This window comes from Eumetopias jubatus, unplaced genomic scaffold (assembly GCF_037043125.1).
Source record: "Eumetopias jubatus isolate StellerSeaLion01/CBP00866 unplaced genomic scaffold, mEumJub1_p1.0 scaffold_3, whole genome shotgun sequence".
Classification (NCBI taxonomy): domain Eukaryota; kingdom Metazoa; phylum Chordata; class Mammalia; order Carnivora; family Otariidae; genus Eumetopias; species Eumetopias jubatus.
In genome coordinates this window covers 1716408-1736217 of record NW_028274809.1, presented here as the reverse complement: position 1 = coordinate 1736217, position 19810 = coordinate 1716408, and the positions used below count along the sequence as shown (strand labels likewise).

Genomic DNA, 19810 nt, shown 5'->3' with positions numbered 1-19810 from the left:
AGCAGGAAGAGGCAAGGAAGGGCTGCCCCCTACAGGCTTCAGAGGGAGTGCGCCCTCAGCCTCAGGCCTGCAGGTCTGTGGCAGGACCCATCTGTGCTGTTTGTGCCAGCATGGGACGCCAGCACGGCGGTTCAACAGAGACTGGGCATCATCACCCTAGCCCAAGCTTCCCTCTCCAGGGGAGGGCCTGAGGCACGGAGAGGTTCCATGACTTGGCCAAAGTCACACAGCAACAGGAGCAGAACTGGGGTTAAACTCAGGCATCTGGCCGGGACAGGGAGTTGGTGGAGTGGGTGGGGTCCATGGTCTTCCTGCCAGCCCAGCCCCAGCCCCTAAGGCAGCCCCCACCCATCTCACTCACCCACGACCAGCTCTCGAACTTCCTTCCAGCGGATGTGGCTGCCTGTCTCATGCAGCAGGGTCACGGTAATCCGTCTCTGGATGCCCTGCCAGCACCAGGAAAGAGGATGTGCTCAGATGGCCTGAGGGCCCCAGAGTGGGGAGCGGGCAGGGGCAGGGAGCGCCTCGCACCTGGTGGAGCAGGAAGGTCCCCATGCACGGCATCCCCCCGCGGTGGTCCACCACTGCAGGAATGTAACTGCAAGAGAGAGATGGAAGAGGCTAGCCCCACACCCCTGCACTCCCCCCCACACCCCTGCGCTCTCCCCACACCCCCGTGCGCCCACACACACACACCCCTGCACCCCCCACCCCTGCGCACACCCACACCCCTGCGCTCCCCCACACCCGTGCCCCCCACACCCGTGTGCCCCCACACCCCTGCGCCCCCACACACCCCTGCCGCCCATGCACACCCAAGACCCCCATACCCCTGCACCCCCACACCCCTGTGCCACCTGCCACACACCCCTGCACCCCACACTCCTGAGCCACCCCCACACACCCCTGCGCTCCCCCACACTTCTGCACCCTCCCACACCCCTGCACCCCCCCACACCCTTGCACCCCTACACCCCTGCGCCCCCCCCACACCCCTGTGCCCAGAGGAGCTGCATGGTGAGAACAGGGAAAGCATCCCCTCCCTGTGGCGGAGAGGAGGCGCTCCAGTCCCCGGAGGCCAGTCAGTTGGGCAAGGAGACACAGCGTGCGACACCTCGACCACCCCCAGGGCCCTTGGGGATCCCTGTCCCCAGCAGGCATGGGGACTCACTCGCCATTGGCCTCCAGCTCACAGATCTCGAAGTAGACCAGCAGGTCGTACTTGCAGTGGCAGGGCCCGGGGCAGGGCCGCGCTAGCGTGCTGAGCTTGGTGGCGGGCACTGGGGGACGACAGGAGAGAGGCACCCATTGGTGGGAAGCCATGTCTGCCACGTCCCGGCAGGGGCGGGATGCATCAGGGCAGCACGGGCACCTCGCTCCCCCAGGGGTGGACTCAGGAGAGCCTCAGGTACCTGGCTTGGACAGCGGCATGACCCTTGGGAAGTGGCGGCGCGAGGGCCTCAGGGGGCTGTGGAGAGAGAGGTGGCTGCAGGTGGGGTCTCCGGGACCCTGAGCTGGAGCTGGAGCCAAGGCCCGGGGCTGCGGGGGGAGCTCAAGGCGCTGTCTGCTCCAAGCCCTTGTCTGCCTCCCTGCCTCCCAGGGCCCAGGAAAGGCCCCAGGCTCAGGCCCTCACCAGCCTGGACAGGGGAGGAGGCCCCTGGGGAGCCCAGACCCTGCTGGGGCGGCCCCACGAACCCACGAGAACTGGGCGAGGTCAGACTCTGGTTCTCCGTCCAGGGGCTTCCAGGACAGAGCCTCCCTTGGCACCCCAAGGACAGACGAGTCTCATGGGGCCAGATGCCCTCATGGCCTTTCCCTTTCTCCAACACCCTGGACGCCCCACGTAGCTCCGGGTCCTGTAGGACGGCTGAGAGGGGGATGGAGGTGGCAAGAGACTCCCGCTGCCTGAGAAGCCTCTCTGCGGTTCTCCCTGCGCCATGTTGGGGGTGGGAACGGCAGAGGGGACACCCAGCTCACCCACAGAGCCCCTGGGAAGTCACAGGGGATGAGGGAGATGGAAGGATGTTCCCTCACTCTGCCTGGGGTCCAAGGACTCCAGGAGACCAGGATAGGTGGGCCCCTAGGGTGGCATTCTCCATGGGCACTGTGCCACCCTGGCCATCCCCCCACCCAGCCCCTGCTTCCCTGGCCCTAAGACTCAGCCCACAGATGCCGAGGTCAAGGTCCAGACAGCAATACTCTTTAAGAAACTCGCGGCTCAGTCCTGGAGGGACGTCTCTGACTTGCTCTGGGTCCTGCTGACCCTGGGTGACCGGCCACCCCGTCCATGGGGAAGGTGGGCATCGGGAGGCCTGTCTGGAGCAGGGTGGCTTCGCTGGCAGGGAGGGGGAGAGGGCCCGCACCCTGGAGGGCAGCAGGGGCCTGCATCAGAAGGTCTGAGAAGGGCCCTCCGACCTCCCCCCGACCCCGACCCAGGGCTGCTGACCTGAGCACATCCTTGCAGAGGGGTGGGAACGGGTGCTGCTGGTAGTGGCCAAAGACCTCGAACACGATGGGCTGGCTCTTGATGTACTCAATGAAGGACTTGGTCACCTCCACCGCAATCTGGTGGTTGAGGAGCGCAGGCAGGAGGGTGAGGCCACCCGCCACAGGAGAGGGAAAGGAGGGTTGCAGAGGTGAGTGCTCAGCCTCCCCGGAGAACTGGATTGGAGACCCTGACTGGGCCCGACCTCTGCCCACGAAGAGGTGATGCTCCTCCCTGGTCCTTCCAGCCACGCCTCCCCTCCCGTCCCACAGCCAGGGGCCAGACCCCCGAGAGTGCCCTTTCAGAACACCAAGCTCGAGAGGGGACAAAGGGCAGGGGGCACCTCTGTGGCCTGCTGTGACCCCTCCTGGGCCCTTGCCCACTCACCGAGAGGTGTGGGTTGAATTGTGCCCCCCCACCCCCATTCCTATGTTGCAGTTCTAACGCCCAGGACCCGTATTCAGAGAGAGGGTCTTTATAGAGGTAATCCCAAGTTAGAACGAGGGCATCAGGGACTGTTCAGGCCACACACCCACAAGCCACACTGCCCAGGGTCTGTTTTACACTCCTCGGCGGGCACTCGAGGTCCTGCCACCTGGAGGCTATCATTACGGCCAAGTGATGGCCGCCAGCTGGCTAGCCCTGTTCTCCCGCCTCACGGAGCGACTCTACTCCAAAGCCCCTGCTCTCCTGACAGCCTGGCTGGGGACACGGCCCTGCCTGGGGCTTCCCTGACCTCTCCGGACTGTGCCTGGGTATCCCGGGGCCCTCTGTGTGCCCTGCCTCTCTGCTTCTTCCCCAATACTGGCCAGCGCCACGCTGGGCACCCCAGACATCTTGTGTTCACATCTGCCCGAGGGTGCCCCCAGCCCTAGGCGTAAGCCCACCGAGGCCCCCACTGCCCAGTAACAGCCTACACGCCCCCACCTGGCACCCGAGGCCCCGTGCCCTCACACCCAGGCCCTGCCCAGTTCACGGCTGGGCTCAGAATGGGGAGAAGATATGATGCACGATGACTGCAGCTGGGCTCAGCTTTCGGACAGCTCTATGAAGTCAGAGCCCCGGGGGGGAGGGGGAGCTCTCAGGACGTACGTTCTGGACATGGTAGAAGCCAAGTGGGGGGCCCCTCCCCGTGTTCTTGAGGGGCTCCGTGGAGAAGGCCTCGTCATGGCGATGGATGAAGCTGTAAAGGGAGAGGAGATGCTCGCTGGGCATAGGGGCCATGGGGTGGGGACCTGCAGACAGGCAGGGGTGCCCACACTGCTAAGCGCCCGCCCGCTGTTCTGCAGCCGCACGGGGCGCTGGGGCTCACTTGAACTGGCAGAAGATGTCGGCGTATTCAGCGGAGATGCTGGATGCCTGCAGGACGGTCACCCGGAAGGTGAAGGTGCTGCCCAGGCGCAGATGGTCCAGGGCAGCGTCCAGGGGCCCGTCCAGGGGGGCTTTCTCGGGGCTGTCCAGGAGGAGGCCTTCTGGAGGCACGGCTGCTGGGAGCCAAGGGTGGAGCAACGTGGCAGGACCTCTAAAGGGCCTAGAGCCCAGGGTCAGGCGAGGAGTCCACACAGCCTCCTCCCCCGGAAACGTCTTACGGCCTCCCTGGGGGACCCTGGGAGTCGGGGCTGAGCCAAGAGGGGACAGGCCCTCTGTGGACTGCGGTGGGGCAGGTGTGGCCACCCACCTGAGCAAGTGTTGTTGTTGACCTCGTCAGCTGAGGGCCCGGCATCCGCACCCTGGCCCTGACCTTCCACGATACGAAGCTCTTCCTGGGAGGTCCCAGAGCGGGACATCCCCACCACCGGGCAGGACTCAGACTGGAACTGAGTGGGTTGGGGGCCAGAGTCAGAAGGTGCTGGCTCAGGGCGAGGCCGCGACAGCCCACTGAGGACCCCGGAGCCAGGCCATGGCCTTGGCGGGCCTGCGTTCCAGACCTGCCCCTGCCTAGATGGGCACCCACCTCCCTTGGCCTCAGTTTCCTATGCTGCTGTGGCCGGAGTCGGCTGCAGAGGGGAAGGTGGGAAACGGCTCAGGTGGGGTGATGGGGGCCTGGTGGGGATGGGGTAAGAAGGAGCCTTAAGAAGGAGAGGGGAGGAGCCTCTTGTGAGCTAAGCCCAGGATGGGGGCACCGGGCAGGACCCTCCCCCTCCCCCTCTCTCTGCCTGAGAGCAGAAAGGGGAGCACAGGCGGAAAGCACTGTCTCCTTTGAGTGAGGACCGAGCAGGGGTGGCACCTCGTCCTCTGGCACCAGAGCAGGGCCAGCCCAGCACCTAATGGCATTGGGACTGTGAGGAGGGGCCCCTCTAGCTCTCACTGGGGCGTCAGGGAAGGGCAAAGATGGAAACACAGTGTCCAGGAGAGCGAGCCCAAGAGAAGGGGAGCTGGGTGGGTGGGTGGAGGCATCCTGGCGTCTGGGGGTGCATGCAGCCAAGGGCCACGTGGGGAAAAAGCAGGGACAGACCCAGGGGAGGCCGTGGTGAGGAGACAGACGGACCCCTTGGGTCACAGGACAAGTCAGATAGTGAGAGACCGGGCAAGCCACAGGGCCTGGGGCCTGGGAAGAGAGGAACGAACCCCAGGAGGGCCCAGGGCCTACAGGGCAGGTCCCGAGCCTGGCGGGTATGCCCGGGCCCTCAGCACAGCTGGCCCCTGGGGTCGGGCTGGAGGGGGGTCATTGGTGTTGGGTGGCCAGGCCAACGCTTGCGTGTACCTTTTCAAAATGCTGGTCGTCGAAGGAGATTCTGGCGGTTCCTGACTGTCGGACACCGGAGCCATAGTCAGGGGCCTCTTCATCAGCTGAAACGGGAACAGAGCCGACGGTCAGGGCCCGGCTTGTTCCCCAGGAGGCTTTGGCAGAGCCAGTCTGAGCCGCCAGGCAGGGGCAAGGCACAGGAACTGGGACAGGCTCTGACCCGGGACAGGGGATCCCCAGCACTGCCAACCGCAGCTCCAGAACACCCAGGGCGCCGTCCCGGGCACTCAGACCACCAGCCTGTGCCGCTCGGGGCCCAAGAAGGGCCACCTCCTCAGCATGGCCGGCCCTGATGGGGCCACAGACTCCACATCTCAAAACCAAACTATGACCCCTGCCCCTCCATTGAGTCCTGGCCACCGCCCCCATCCCCAGACTTAGATGCTCCAGCAGAGTCTCACTGGGCAGAGCCCACATCACAGGGTCCTCCTGGCTTCACCCCCAGAATCACAGCTGTCCCTCTGCCTCCACCCTTGCAGGCCTGCACCATCTTCCATCTGGACCCTCAACAGCCCCCAAGCACCCCTCACTCAGCTCCCATGCCTGCACCCCACCCCCCCACTCCCCTCCCTTTACAGAGTCCTGTGGTTTCCCATTGCTTCCCACCCCTTGTCCTGCTGCCCCAGGGACACCCCCCCGCCAGACCTGGCTTCTGTCCCCTCCCCAACCCTGACTCCAGTCACTCTGGCTACACCCCACCCTGGGAGGCCTCTAGGACCCTCCAGGGGCTCCAACCTCCTCTTCTGGAGACCCTAGTGGGGACAAACCCTGCTGTGTTCTCGACCCCAGCCATTCAAGGGCCCGGGGCTGGCCCAGGACCCGAGTACCACAGAGCTCGGTGCTCAGGGGTCCAACAAGCGGACACTCGCAGGGCAGGTGGGACTTCTGTGACCACTGGAGCTTTTTGAAGTTGCAGCTTCTCCACCATAGCATTAGACAGGGAGTGTCAAGTGTGTCCAAGTACAGACCGCATCCGCCTACAAAGCAGGCCACTCAGTGGGACCAGCTCCGAGGCTCAGCCTGGTCACAAAGGGCCAAGAGCTCAGGGGGACAGAGCTCCCCCAAGGTCACAGGGACAGCGTCGCCCATGAGCAATGAGGGTGGCACGAGATGTCCCTAGCATCCCTGTCCTCTGTCCTTCCCCCACTCAGGATCCCGGGGGTCTCGGCACCACAGCGACATGACTGGGACGCACCATAAAGATCACCTGGAAATTGAGGGCCAGTGAGAATTTGGCAAAAGGGTCCCAGAAGTACAACCAGAGCCCCTTTAGTGGTTGGGCCATCCAGGTGGGGTAGGGTGGCACAAGGCCTCACCGGTGGGATGCTCGTGCTCCGAGCAGCCCGGCCCCACCTTGTCTGGGAGACACTCTGCAGTGGACTCCCCAGGGTGTCCGGGCTGCCAAGGCCATGGGGAGGAGACGGAGCGAGGCCACGGTGGAGGCGCAGGGGCCCGAGGGCCAAGAAGGCAGTAATGGCTGCTAGAGCGTGCGAGCACAGGCCCTCGGGCCTGCCGCTTCCTAGTCAGATAAGGGTGTTCACAGCTGTGCTCTGGAATGACCTTTCAACATGCCTGTTGGGTGGCAAGCTTCACATGGGATGCCATTTACAGGGAAGCACACCCAGTCTCAAAGGCATTCATTCTGTGGCTTTCCTGTCCTGGGACCCTGGCCAGGGCAGAGGGGGCTCAGCAGCAAGAGGGTGTCCACCTCTGCAGCCAGGGGGCTTGTTCTGCAGGCCAACGGTGGAGGGAGGGTGCGCAGCCTCTGGGGGGAAAGGCCAGCTCCAGAGGGGCCGAGGGGTCTGAAGGAGGGGCACACTGGGGAGTCTGGAGGGAGGCTCTGAGAGCTGTTGGAGGGGGGGCCTGGGGTCTGTGCACCTGTGCTGGGCTCCAAGATGGCAGGGCGCTAGGAGAGAGCACCACTCTGCACTCGGCTGGGGTCTGGGTCCACCTGGGCTGCCTGATGGGAGGGAGGGGGCCCCTGAGCTACAGTGGGCTCAGGCAACCCTGGGCTCAGCCTGCACAGTGTCGGGGGGCCCACCCCCTGGCAGACCCGACCCGGGAGAGTCTGGAAGGACGGAGCCTGGAGCTGGGCAGCAGGGGCTTCTCCTGGAGTGCCCTCCTGGGCGCCGGCAGCCAGCGTGCCAGCTGGGGGGCCGGAGAAACAGAGGCCAGCGACATGCTGGCCATGGCGTGGTGCCAAGGGGACTTCCCACCCTGGGCCGCCCCACACGCACCTGAGGTGGCCTGGACGGCCACGCGGAGGAAGCCCTTCACCTCTCCCTTCTCGCTGACGACGGCCACGCGGTGCACCAGGGGCACGGGGTACAGCAGGTTGCTCAGGTACACGAAGGCCCTGGGGGGTGCAGAAGCCGAGGTCAGGGCCTCCCCGCAGCGTGCTGGCAACGGCACTGGCGGCAGCACGGCCCGGGCTCACGACACGACACTGCGAAGCAGAGCGAGGGCAGCGAGCAGGCGGGACGGGTGGGGGGCTGTGCTGGGGTGGGGGAGGGTTGGGGGGCGGTCCCTGGGCTGCAGAGGAGACAGGAGGAGGCAGGGGGCAGAGGAGGAGGAGGGCGTGCGCAGGGCGGGCAGAGAGGAAGTGCGGAGTGGGGCTGGCACAGGGCAGAGCCCGCGGGGCCATACCCACTGTCTGAGAGCTGAGGAGGGAGGTTTCAGCCTGCTTCAAGGAGGAGGAGGACCTGGGGACCCGGCCACGCCGAGCTCTGACCTCACACTGGCACTGATGCCTGGCAGTCCCTCGGCCTCCCGCCCCTTTCCCAGTGACCCTGGACCTCAGGGCCCCATGGACGGCTCCTGTGGCAGAACACATCTCAATTCCTTCTCAGACCCGTCTAGGAACACAGCGGGCTCACAGTGTCGGCCGACGGGGCACCACCCCCAGCTCAGGGCCAGGGAAGTTGGCTGAGCAGAGCCCTAAGGAACCCCTAGACTGCACAGCACTGCCTGGTGAGCCTCCGTCGGCCACCCACTGCGTGCCCAGGGCCCTTCCCATCCGAGCGGCTCAGCTGTACACCCGGCGAGTGGCAGGGCAGGCTGGGTGGTGGCCGCGTCACCCAGGAGTCTGCCCAACTCCCTGAGCTAGCCAGCGTGCAGAGGACAGCCAGGAGGACCAAGAGGACCCTGAAGACCCGGGCCACCCAGCCAGGCGGGCAGGCGGATGTGGGGCGCACTTGCTCCCTGCTCAGGGCGCCCTTCCCAGGAGGACTCCTGGCACAGGAACACGGGCGGGCTCACGTGAGCCCGGCCTTGGTGAGAACCTGCCGCTCTGACCATCCTGCAGCGCACGGCCTGCCCCCCACGTTGCCCTCCCTTCCAGGCACAGAGCGACAAACAGCTGCTGCTGGAACCCAGGGGCGCAGGCTTCAACAGCCCTGAGCTCCCGGGAGGATCTTGGGGCAGCTGGGGGTGCCCGGGCAGGGATCCAGCTTGGGAAAGGAGGGGCAGGATTTGGACACAGAAAGGTAGGAGGCGTGCGGGAGCAGGTGCACAGGTGGGTGGCGGGAGGCCCAGAGCCTCCGCCAGGGAGAACCACGGAGGTCCAGAAGCAAGAGCCACCGTGGGGGGTGGTGGTGAAGGGGAGGTGGGGGAGGGGAGGTCGCAGTCTGCGGGCCAGGTGGGTGCTGGCCCCGGGGTGCATGACCCAGGGTGGAGCTGGGAGGAGAAGGGAGAGAGATGTCACCCCACCCCCCTGCCCCGCTCCGCTTGCTCAGAGGTCAGATACCACCCAGGCTGAGCCACTGGCCTCGCCCCACACCTGAGCTCCCAGAGGACCCCCTACAACTGTAGTCATGGGGCGGGCCATTCCCCAAGGACCCAAATTCCAGGCCCTGGTGCCCCCTCACCTCCACTCCCACTGGCCCTCCACCCACAGAAGGTCAGAAACCTGAGCACCATCTGGCTCTTGTCTCAGATGCATTGGTTCTACCCCAAATGTCTCTGCGGAGAGCCAGCCACCCCTCTGCTTCCCCCACGGCCCCCACAGCAGCCAGAGGCGGCTTGGGGCTCCAGCCAGACTTCCACACACCCTCAGTGCTGGCCAAGCCCACCGTCCAGCCACCCTCTGTCCCGGGACACCCCAGGCGCTCTCTGCTCCCAGCCCCCACATCACATAACTCCCCATGGCCATCTGTTTGTCTGACTCAACCATGGGTCTGTGTCTGCCAACCATCTCTTGCTTCCTGGGCAACCCCCAGACCAAGACAGGCGCCAGCTAGAGGGAAAGGTTGTGCTACCCTAAGGGGCTGAGTGTCACCCTGAGTGTTAGCCCCTGGTGGCTTCCTGGAGCCCCTCTCCTCCCCAGCAAAGTGCCCTCTCTGGGAATACCCCAGAGGAAGACGGTTCCAAGGGAACTCACTGTCCTTTTTGGGAACTCACCGAAGGGCAGCTGTGTTGATGGATTGACTAGGACAGGGGTGGGGGCTCTGCTGCCCCTGACCACCCACCAAGATGAGGTACGGCAGTGGCCGGCAGAAGCCAGCCCTGGCCCTGGTCACAAAAGGAATCTGAGGCTCAGGGAGCAGAAGCCCCTTGCTGCAGCAGCATAGGACACCCCGCTGACAGGGACTGGCCAGGGCTGGCTGGTGGGCCTCGCCAGCACCCACCTCGGGATGGGGACGATGGTGGCCTGCCCTCCCTGGGACTCCGTCATCCTGGCCAAGGGCCTTTGCTTGAAATTGGGGATGTGTGAGGGGGGCAGCCATGAAAGGAGCAAGGCCTTGAGGTCCAGAAGGGGAAGTGGAGGAAGCCCAGGACTCAGGCTGCAGAACAGGCCCAGACGCTGCTCTGCCCCCTTGGCTGGGCCCCACCTGGCCATCCCACCACACTCGACAGCTAATGGGACCGAGCAGCACAGCCCTGAGCTGCAGAGGTCCTCCAGTCAGCCCCCACCCCACCTTTCAGGGTAGGGCCTCGTTCCTGGGGCAGGGCCCACTGTGGGAAGCCCCGTGTCGGGAGGCAGAGAGGCACTAAGGAGGCCCCCAGGGGCCCCAGGCACAGACGGAGGGCCCACAGCCTGCCCACCCCCATCTATATTCTGCAGGGAACCAATAGGAGGACCCTCAGAAGCAGGGGGACACCTCTCACTGGGGATCAGGTGAGGGCACCGTGCCTGGCACGAGAGTCCTTAATCAGGATAGCCTCCTGGGCTATCCAGAGTCACCCAGCCAAGAGGTGAGCCAGCGTCAGGCCACTGCAGAGCCCCTGGCCTGGGGCTGCCTTCCTAGAAGGCTCAGGGGTGCTTCCTCAGGGGTTGACTCTGGGCGTGCAGGGCTCTGTGGTCACCCAGAGTGCCACTCACAGCACCCCAGAGGTGACCCCTACTCCTTTCTGAGTTCACAGGGAGAACCCCCACCTACTTCCTGATGCTCCTCCCCGTCCCTCACCATGGCCAGGGCAGAGAGAGGCTGAGGCAGAGGGCAGGGCCCGGTCCAGGTCAGGAGGTGAAGCGGGTGCAGGCAGGCCCTGACTCGGTTCTCTCCTTGAGGCCTCACTTCACAAAACACGCTGTGCTCTTCCAGAATGGACGCTTTCTGACAGGCTGCTAACCCATGGGCTCAAGAACCTGTATCACTGTGCAGATCTAAGGTTCCCACAGACCAGATGGGGGCTGGGCCTCTGGTGACCCCAAGGCCCAAATCATCCCATCAGCGGTCCATGGGTGAAAAAGCCGTGGCGCAGTCCTAGCTGCTCACTGCATCCTGAGCTGGCTGGGGGCCAGCTCGGACACAGCGGGGCCACCGGCCCCGGGCTGCAGGGCCCCTACAGCTCGTCACTCTCAGACGCCCACTCCTCACATCTTGGCAGCAGATGTGAGGCTGTCCTAACCCCCGACACACCTTGGTTCCCCTAGGTGTGCATCTAGCACGGCACTTACGGCTGGTGCACTGGCACGTTAGGACCCCTCCACAGAGCAACACGAGACAGAAAGGAAGGTGCTGGGGGCTGGGGTTTAAACCCACAGGCTGGCCCTTCTCCAGCTCCAATGGATGCAGACGCCACACTCCAATGCCCACCCGCTCGGTTCACACAGCTAATTAATTAAGTAGATCAATTCTTTCCTGATCTTTTAGGCTTTCCTTCTGTCAGAGAAGAAGGAAAATCCGAGGACTCGTGACATCGAGAACAGCAAAGCCCAAGTTCAGACCCTTAGACAACACGTCCTGTTTGTGCTCCCAGAGGCAGGGCCTCCCAGGGCTGGGGCCTCGAGGGACCCCCTGGTGGGAGGTGGGGGATATTACACAACGAACAAGACCCCTGGGGTCCACGGCCAAACCCCTTTCCCCCTCTCTGAAGGTCGTAACCCAGCTGTGAGTGAACACGTGTGCACATGCTTCCCTAGGGCGTGCAGGTGGGACACCCCCGGAAGGCAAGAGAGCATCCGGTGCCAGATGCTGGGTCCACTCTCCTTCCTGCCACCCTGAGTCCCTGGGACCTAATCGTGAGACAGCGATGGGCACATCAGCCAGCAGGGACCTCTGGGGCCCCGCAGCCACCACCCCCAACGGCGGCAGCAGCCTGGAGGACCCCACACCCCAAGCAGAGCTTAGCCTGACCCACAGAAGCCAGGACATGAGGAAATGGGACCCATGGCACGGATGTTGGCCTGCCCTTCGCTGCACTGTAAATGCCAGAAACAGCCTGACGTGAGCAAGGGACCAGAGCTGGCCCAGGGCTGCCCGGAGGGCCCTGCTGGCCAGGGAGGCCTGTGGCCTCGCCCACTGCATCACCCACTGCACACAGGGAGGCCTGTGGCCTCGCTCACTGCATCACCCACTGCACACAGGGAGGCCTGTGGCCTCGCCCACTGCATCACCCACTGCACACAGGGAGGCCTGTGGCCTCGCCCACTGTATCACCCACTGCACACGGGGAGGCCTGTGGCCTCGCTGGTGACGATTCGGGCTAAGCAGCCCTGAGCACAGAGGGCACCGAGCTGGGAGCTGAGGCACTGGCCATGCCAGCCCAGGGGCACAGTGTGGACCCAGAGCAGGGCGGCGTTTTTCCACGCAGAGCCTGGAACACTTCCTTTGGGTGCTCCCTCCTCCCCCTTCCCTGCACCCTCCATCCCTGGCAGCCAGCCCCTCGCCCTCCTCCCTGCAGCTCCCACCCCGTCCAGCTTCTGCAAACGGTGCTGGATAATCAGCCTGGGTGGTATCTGACCTCCTGGCCAGGAGGATTATCGGCGGGGGGGAACCAGAGCCCCCAGGCCCACTTCCTCCACCCGGGTCAGCCCATCCCACCTACCCACTTCACCTGGCACCCCAGACCACCAGAGGGAGAGGCCACTGGGGAGCTAACCCTGGCCAGGGGTGAGGAGCCCAGGGTCAAGACGTGGGAGGCCCACGCTGAGGGGGGCTTGTCCGCAGGGGGAGGCACCTTGAAGCAGGCTGAAACCCGCCCGGAGAGAGAGGAGGCGGCAGAACGGCAGAGCCAGGGCTGAGTGTGGCGGGAGGGGAGGAGGCAGGGCTAACCACGAGATTGGTGAGGTGCAAGACGCATGCTGGGGCCAGGAAAGCCTTTCCGAAGGGAGACAAGAGTGGGCGCCCCAATTCTGCTTAAGCTTTGGAGAGAGAGCCAGCAGCTTCCAGAAGGATAAAGGGAACCAAAGATGGGGGGTCCTTCTCGGGGCCTGGGCCTGCACAGCTGCTGCGCGGGAGAAGCCAATTCTTGCCAAACCGAAAAGATGGGGACGTTTCCAAATGAAACCCTTCACAGACCGCCCGCCGTAGGGGGGCTGGCCTCTCATTGATGACTTTGGTTTGGTTTGTTTTTTTCGTAACATCTCAGATCCACAGAAGGGGGAAAATGTTGGAAGGACCCAGCTCTTTCTGGCTGAGACTGCAGAGCCCACACCCCGTTTCTCCCGGTGCCCTCTCGCTCCCCTGCGCCCTGAGCCCATGCCTACCTGACACCGGAGCGACTCCTGGGCCCACAGCCCAGGGCTTCTAGAGGCCTGCGTGGAGCTGGCCCCCCGGGGCTACGCCCCCTGTTGGGCTCAGCAGAGCGGGAGGCCCAGATGAGGGGCATCTCAGAGGGAGAGAGCCCCATGTTTGTATCCAGGAGGCCAGCACGTCACACTCATGGAAAACTAGTCAGAATAAATCCATGACATGCACCCGCGGAAATCTGCTTGCTTGCAAGAGAAGTTGGCGGGGCTTTCATTCCAAGGTCTGCACCCAAGGGCTCCCCATGTGAACCCCCTAATCTGGGGGCCAGCCTCAGCCTTCAGCTTCCAGGCCGGTGCTCCGAGGTCAAGACCTGCAAAAGCTCCCACTGGCCTAGCCCCAGGAAGCGATCTCAAACTCAGAGAAGGTCACTGTTGAAACTGTCTTACACTTTTTATATATTCGTAAAAGCTAAATGTAGCTGTTTCGTAAGCCAAATGCTCTACCACTGCAGCTAGGTTTCTAGATCTTTCCTTCACCTGTTTTGCTTCCATTCCACGGTCATGAAAACATGAATGGCAGCTGCATCTGCCCAGTCTGCTGGCAAGGTCTGGGCTGCCCCGGGGCCTCTGCTGCACCTCCTGACCTTGGCCTCCCTCTTCCGTCCAGAAACTGTAAAGGGCCCTCTCTGCAAAGGGCACTTCCCGAGAAGTGTGGGCCACATGTGCCGTGTCTCGCCAGGACAGCCCAGAGGTCAGGAGGAACGAACTGTCCTCACACTGGACGGAGAAAGGCTCAGGGAGAGGCAGGGCCTCAGGGTCCACTGGGCCCCAGGCTTAGGAGGCAGACCGTCCCCTGCCTGAGCACCAGCCCTTCCTTCCTGCCTTCCAGGACGGTCTCCTCCAGGTTCTGTTCCTTCTCCCAGAGGGTGTGGCAGGGAGAGCAAACCAGGAGCCTCTACCTCTGGGGCAATAGCAGAAGGAGGCAGAGGGGAGCGAAGCCGCCTCAGCGGGTGGTGGGTGCCAAGACGCAAACCCCCACTTTCCCAGACGCCCCCCACGGGCCCTGCTCCGGGACACTCCCCCCACGGACCTAGAGCCTCTCTGCAGGAGGAGCTCGGCCTGCACGGAGCCGGAGGGCCGAGCTCTGGGTGCACCACCCCTCCTGTGACTGGGACCCTGACTGTCCCTGCTGGGCACGCTCCAGGATGGCCAGGAGCCCTCTCGCTCCCTCACGCCCTCTCCTCGGAGAGAGGCCAGCCCCTCGGCCTGCCTCGGCCTGGGGGTCCGGGGAGCTGCCCCGCACGCCGGGGGCCATGCCCTGACGGCGGTCGAATTGTGCCCGCAGCAGTGCTCCTGCACAAAAGAGCTGGTTCCTTCCCAGCATGCCGTCCTCGACCTCACCAACCTTCCTACTAAACTGAACAGGGGGGGCCGGTCGTAAAACGGGTCCCGGCCGTCGCATAGCGCGTGCTCCGGAAAGACGTCGTCCTCCAGGTCCTCCTCCTCCTCCTCCTCCTCCTCCTCCTCCCCCACGCTCTGCTCCTCGGCAGGCTCGGTGGCGTCGGAGTCGGGGCTCGAGAAGGTGGGGGAGGGGGTGAGAGCAGCCATGCGCTCGCTCATGCATGTGTTGAGAAGAGGGTAGCTGTTGCAGCCAGAGATGACTGAACTGAGGTTAGTACGACAAGACAGAGAGAAGTTAACACCAGCTACTCGCAGGGACGGATGGGGCGGGGGAGGGGGGCTTCTGCTTAAAACCAAAACCAAACACACAGACCATCAGGAATGCTGCTTTCAAAGACGAGAGAACCAAAAGTGCACCCCGTCCCCAGGCTTGGAAAGAAACCGCACATGTGGTCAGTGGGAGGCTACGGAAAGTTCTGGAAAGCACCCGCTGGTGTGATCCTGGCCAGGTGTGGCTGAGGTCGTGTGAGGACCGGGTGACACACATTCACACCCGCGGACATGTGTAACCTGGCAGTCACCGCCCCGCAGCAGGTGCGGGTGGCAATGCTGAGACCCCCTCCCCTCCCCGGATCCCCAGATTACAGGGCCCACTGGTCTGTGGACAAGGGCGGCTGGGGGGTGCCTCAGATGCTGAAGGGTGGGGACAGGGGAGTCGAGGTGGAAGAGGGCCTCTTGATGGGGTCCCCCAGCTGGGGGTCTCGGCCTTGGGAGGAGGCCCATTCCCTGCCCCCGCCACCTTCTCTCTCTCTCTCTCTCTCTCTCTCTCTCTCTCTCTCTCTCTCAGCCTAGGGAGGGAAGGAGGCGCCCACCTGCCCACCAGCCGGAACCAGGGAAATCGGTCGTAGAAGGGGTCTCCGCCAGTCACCACATTGTCACAGTCCTCAATGACACTGGAGGGCACCTCAGCTGCCCGGTCGTACATCTCCCGCATCAGGTCCAGGCGCTGCCTGCAGGGGCACAGAGATCACCGTGGGCCCAGGCGGAGCAGCCGGCAGGCCATGCCTCCTGCTGGGGACAGCGCGCTCGGCCCAGATCCAGCCATAGCTCAGCGTCATCCAAGGTTCAACGTGGTTTGCTGACAGACCCTCCACACTCCTCAAAATCCGTCAACCACAAGCAATAAACTTCCAGGTAAGCACGCGAGGCACCGCTAAATCCTCTTGACGCTGACCCAGTGGCAGCCAAGGTGATGTGAGCGGCAGGACGGGCCTGGAACTGGAGGGGAGGGGACAGAGAAGGCCCCCACCAAAGCCAGGGTGGGGCAGCCTGGGATGGGGGATCGTGTCACGGGGCCCTTAGAACTCAACGGAACCAAGTGCAAATTGGCGATAGGATATAGACACAGATAATATTTTAAAAATGATTATCCCTAGAAAAACCAACATGCTGTAGAAGAAAGGAAATGCAGTCATTTCCCCCTAGAACTCGGGAGTGACAGGAACAAGGTGTTTGTCCTCACAGAAGTCCCACCGTAGCCCTGGGGAGGGTGGGAAGGGGCCGTGAGCGTGGCCTTTGCTCGCACAAGTCTTAGGGGAGCGCGGGTACCTGGGTGTGAGCGTGTGTGCGCCAGTGTGTGTGTCCGCGTGTGAATGAGCCATACTAGAGAGGAAGGCGTGCGAGCGTCTGTGAGTGTTGAGGGGTGTATGGGGGTGGGTCTGGGTAGGACCCAGTGTGCATTAACAACGTCTTCCGTTCTCTGTAGTCTATGACGTCATGACTGCCCTGGGGCCTCGCTGGGTGGCCAGCCAGCCCGTGAACAACTTGTGGGTGAGTCCCACCCGTCATACACAAACCAACCCCACACGCCCTTACCTCGCTCACCACCAAGTCAGCAGCCCCTGCCCGAAATCTCCCTAGGGTCAGGCACTAGGCAACCCCGGCAGCCTTGGGCTCCAAAGCCCACCAGGAGAACTCAAAGTGGCTAGTCCCCGCGGATGGCCCTGCCCCGCCGAGGCTGAGGCCTCACCTGCCTCTGCTCTTGTCTCCGTCCTGACGGCCAGGGCTCCCTCCCACCTGCATGGCCCTGCCTCTGTGCAGGGCCCCTCGCGTCCAGGGCACCCCCAGCAGCATTAGACTTTCCTTTGATGGCACTGACCTCAGTCTCGCTCAGTCTCTCTCTAGATCGAGCTGTACATTCGAGCGAGCACATGGGGAGCATGGAGCTGGAGGAAAGACGCCTCTCTCAGGGACAGCGGCGCCTCCCATCCAGCCCCTCCAGGCCCCTTCCCTGTCCTGCCTGGGATCCCTCCGGTCCCGAGGTGGAGACGCACCCTGCTGAGCTCTCCGGAGGACGCGGCCTCACCCAGCACTGCTCTGGAGGCTCCCCGCGCACCCCTCAGGGCCAGCTTGCCCGTCCCGCATGCGCCGCTGACCCCCACGGCCCCCCCGCAGCACCACTGTGGCAGCAGCAGGAGAACACGGATTCTATAATTACACTTTTTCCTTCTGATTTTGAAAGCCATCACAGCAGAACAATCACCACATCAACCCAGGAGCCCCGTGAACCCGCACCCACCCCCACCGCTCTCCTCGCGCCCCCCCACCTGAGCTTCTCCAGTGTCCAGTAGTGGGTGGCCCCATTCTTCTGGTCCTGGACCTCCACGGCCACAATGGTGCGGGGGAAGGGGCGAGTCTCCCGGTCTTTGGCGGCCTCTGGGGGCAGCAGGTCTGGCGGCAGCGGGGAGTAGAGTGTGTCCGTGAGGAGGACAAACTGGAACTGGACCTGCAGAGCGGGAAGATGACCACCCGTCAGCCCCTTGGTGGACGGGGGCCAGGCCCCAAAGGGCTTCCTCCCCTCCTCCCCACCCCACGCCCCGCATGTTCACTGGAGCCTTCCGGCCAGCAGCAGAACAGAAAGCTGCACCCTCTCACACGTGCTCCTGAGCAGGAGGGCGCACGCCCCCCGGGGCCGGCCCCGGGCCTCCCTCACCCTGCCCACCGCTCTCAGGGGCCCAGGTCAGGGACAGCGCTGCGTCCTCCCTGGAGGCAGGGATGCCCAGCACCACGTCCCCCTGGAAGCGGGATGTGTGAAGGCGGCAGCGGCCAGCAGGCAGCGGGGTGGGAGCCCACCTTCTTCTTGAGCTCAACGCTGATGGCATTGGCCTCCTTGAGGAAGATGGCATTGCCCCACAGCAGGTCCCGCAGAGACGTGAACTGGTACCACTTCCACTTCCGGAAGGCCCAAAGCGCCAGCTCACATTCCCTCTCTGTCCACGGGACTGCGGGGAGAGGCGTGTGTGGTCACCACGGAAGTGCCGCAACTCCCCGCTCTGGCCGGGGCAGAAGGAAGCCGGCGGAAAGTTCTGCCCCCAGAGTGGCCAGAGGGGCCGCCCAGAGACTGGAGCTCGCGGAGAGGCCGGTAAGCTCAGAGAGGGCTGGCAGCCGTGTGCGGGCCGCGGTGGGTGCGGGCGCCCGAGGAGGCCAGGCAGGAGGGCCAACCGGGGCTGAGCCTCACGCCCTGGCCCGGCTCCCACGCCTCTGCCCACTGCGCCTGCACCAGGAAGGACACAGGGCCAGCAGGATGGTCCTGCCCGGGCTCCCAGGCCCGGCCCCTCTCACCCAGTGCTCCTGCCTCCAGGGAGGGAGCCTCATCGGGTAGATGATAGCACACAGGGGAGGCCAAGGTCACGTCAGCACAACGGTACTGAACAGCTGACTGGAGGCCAAGCTGGACACGAAACCCCGGCCTGCCTCCTCCCCATCTGCCCTGCCTGTGGCCACCCTCGTGCCCACAGCGGCTCGAGGTCACAGCTGGCGGGCCGCCCGAGGTGGTGCTCAGAGAGGTGCAGTCACACTCCTCACGAGCAGTGTGACCCAGTCCTGGGGAAGAGCACCAGCCTCATGCTGGCAGGATGGGTGAGCCGAGGCTACACCCTGCCAGCACCGCGCTCCCCATCACCCGAGCTGGTCCACGGAAACGGCGTGCACGTGCACAGGTGCCTTCCTGCTGCAGCCCAGCCTCCCCCCGGTCCTGCCGCGACAGGCCAGGGACCCCAGGGCAAAGGTGCTGACCAGCTGATCTCCAGGGAGTGGCCTGGGGGCTCCTCTTGTCCGAGACCCCTCCCGAGCCCAAGGCCCAGGCCCTGCCGGCGGAGAGCCCCTCACCTTCATCCTCTGGCTCCTCCTCCTCCTCGTTCACCTCCGGGTAGTACCTGGAGTCCATCTGCTTCTGCAGGGCCTCCAGCTTGCTCTCGTAGTCCTGGCCACGGGAGGAGCACTGTGGACCCACGTGCGCGCCCGGCCCCCTCCCCGGCCTCCCGCCTGGGCCTCCATCTACAGGCCCCAGGGCCTGCCCAGGACGTCCGGAGGCAGCCCCACCACAGTGAGGGCTGGCCCAGCGGGGACCCTGGCCCCCGACCCCAACCCTGCAGGGGGCCTGACAGGCGGAGCTGTCCTCACCAGCCTCTGTTGCTCCAGCAGGTAGGTGGCCTCCTCACGCTCCCGGCGGTACTGGTCCTCCAGCTCCTGGAGCCTGCAGGAGCGGGCGGGGGTGAGCGGGCACAGTGGGAGTGAGCGTGGCGGGGTGCGCAGGGGGCCCCAGCCTCAGGCCTCACCTCTGCTCCATCTCCTGCTTCATGTCAATGCCCTGCTTTTCCAGCAGCTCTCGCTGGGCAAAGGCCCAGTCCACGGGCTCAGCGGGTGTCTCGGCGCAGGGCGTGCGCTCGCGCTCCTGCCTCGCCTGCTCAGGGTGGTTGAACCGGAACACGTGGCTCTTCCCCATGATGATGCGGTTTCCTGGGGGACAGAAGCCAGGCTGGCAATGGAGGGGGCGGGGACTGTGGCCTGGTGATGGCCTCCAGGGGTGGGGGTGGGGAGGAGAAGGCGCAAGCGGGGCACAGGCACTTCCTCCAGCTTGCCCACCACAAGGAGGGCCGCCGGGAGCCACCCCAGGTCCCTGCTCTGGGCCAGCCACCTGCCCCGTGGCCAGGACCTCACTCTCTCCCCAAATCCACCTCCTCCATCCCTCCCCATACAGCAGCCAACAATGTTGGCAAGAGTCCTGGTGCTTTTCCACCATACGATCCTTTGCCTTACCCCACACGTGCCGCCCCCCATCCTGGTCTCCTGACCCCGTGCCCTGGCCCTGGATGCCCCTCCACACCCGGGGGCTGTGCTCGGGCCCCTCCTGCAGCATGGGCTTGAGGGTCCTTCCCTGCCCATCCGCCTCTCCACAGGCTGGTGCAGGGCGGGGGCTGGTCTGCATGTG

The 19810-nt window shown here is 64.6% G+C and overlaps 1 protein-coding gene across 20 annotated transcripts in view; it reads right to left on the bottom strand.

Annotated features, from left to right (window-relative positions):
- Positions 1 to 19810, bottom strand: part of KIF1A (kinesin family member 1A) — a 71662-nt gene that overhangs the window by 20836 nt on the left and 31016 nt on the right. For 12 of the 20 annotated variants that reach the window (XM_088022008.1, XM_088021989.1, XM_088022006.1 and 9 more), the window contains 16 exons: positions 19158 to 19338; positions 19003 to 19075; positions 18709 to 18802; positions 17674 to 17822; positions 17148 to 17326; positions 15414 to 15551; positions 7469 to 7587; positions 5190 to 5275; positions 4164 to 4302; positions 3798 to 3969; positions 3578 to 3668; positions 2447 to 2565; positions 1413 to 1468; positions 1172 to 1280; positions 532 to 598; positions 362 to 446 (listed from right to left, as the gene is read on the bottom strand). In XM_088022008.1, coding sequence (XP_087878134.1) covers positions 362 to 446; positions 532 to 598; positions 1172 to 1280; positions 1413 to 1468; positions 2447 to 2565; positions 3578 to 3668; positions 3798 to 3969; positions 4164 to 4302; positions 5190 to 5275; positions 7469 to 7587; positions 15414 to 15551; positions 17148 to 17326; positions 17674 to 17822; positions 18709 to 18802; positions 19003 to 19075; positions 19158 to 19338 — 1857 coding nt within the window. Of the gene's footprint in view, positions 1 to 361; positions 447 to 531; positions 599 to 1171; positions 1281 to 1412; positions 1469 to 2446; positions 2566 to 3577; positions 3669 to 3797; positions 3970 to 4163; positions 4303 to 5189; positions 5276 to 7468; positions 7588 to 14545; positions 14807 to 15413; positions 15552 to 17147; positions 17327 to 17673; positions 17823 to 18708; positions 18803 to 19002; positions 19076 to 19157; positions 19339 to 19810 lie in introns of all 20 variants that reach the window. The other 8 variants (XM_088021999.1, XM_088022000.1, XM_088022001.1 and 5 more) reach the window with 2 other exon arrangements.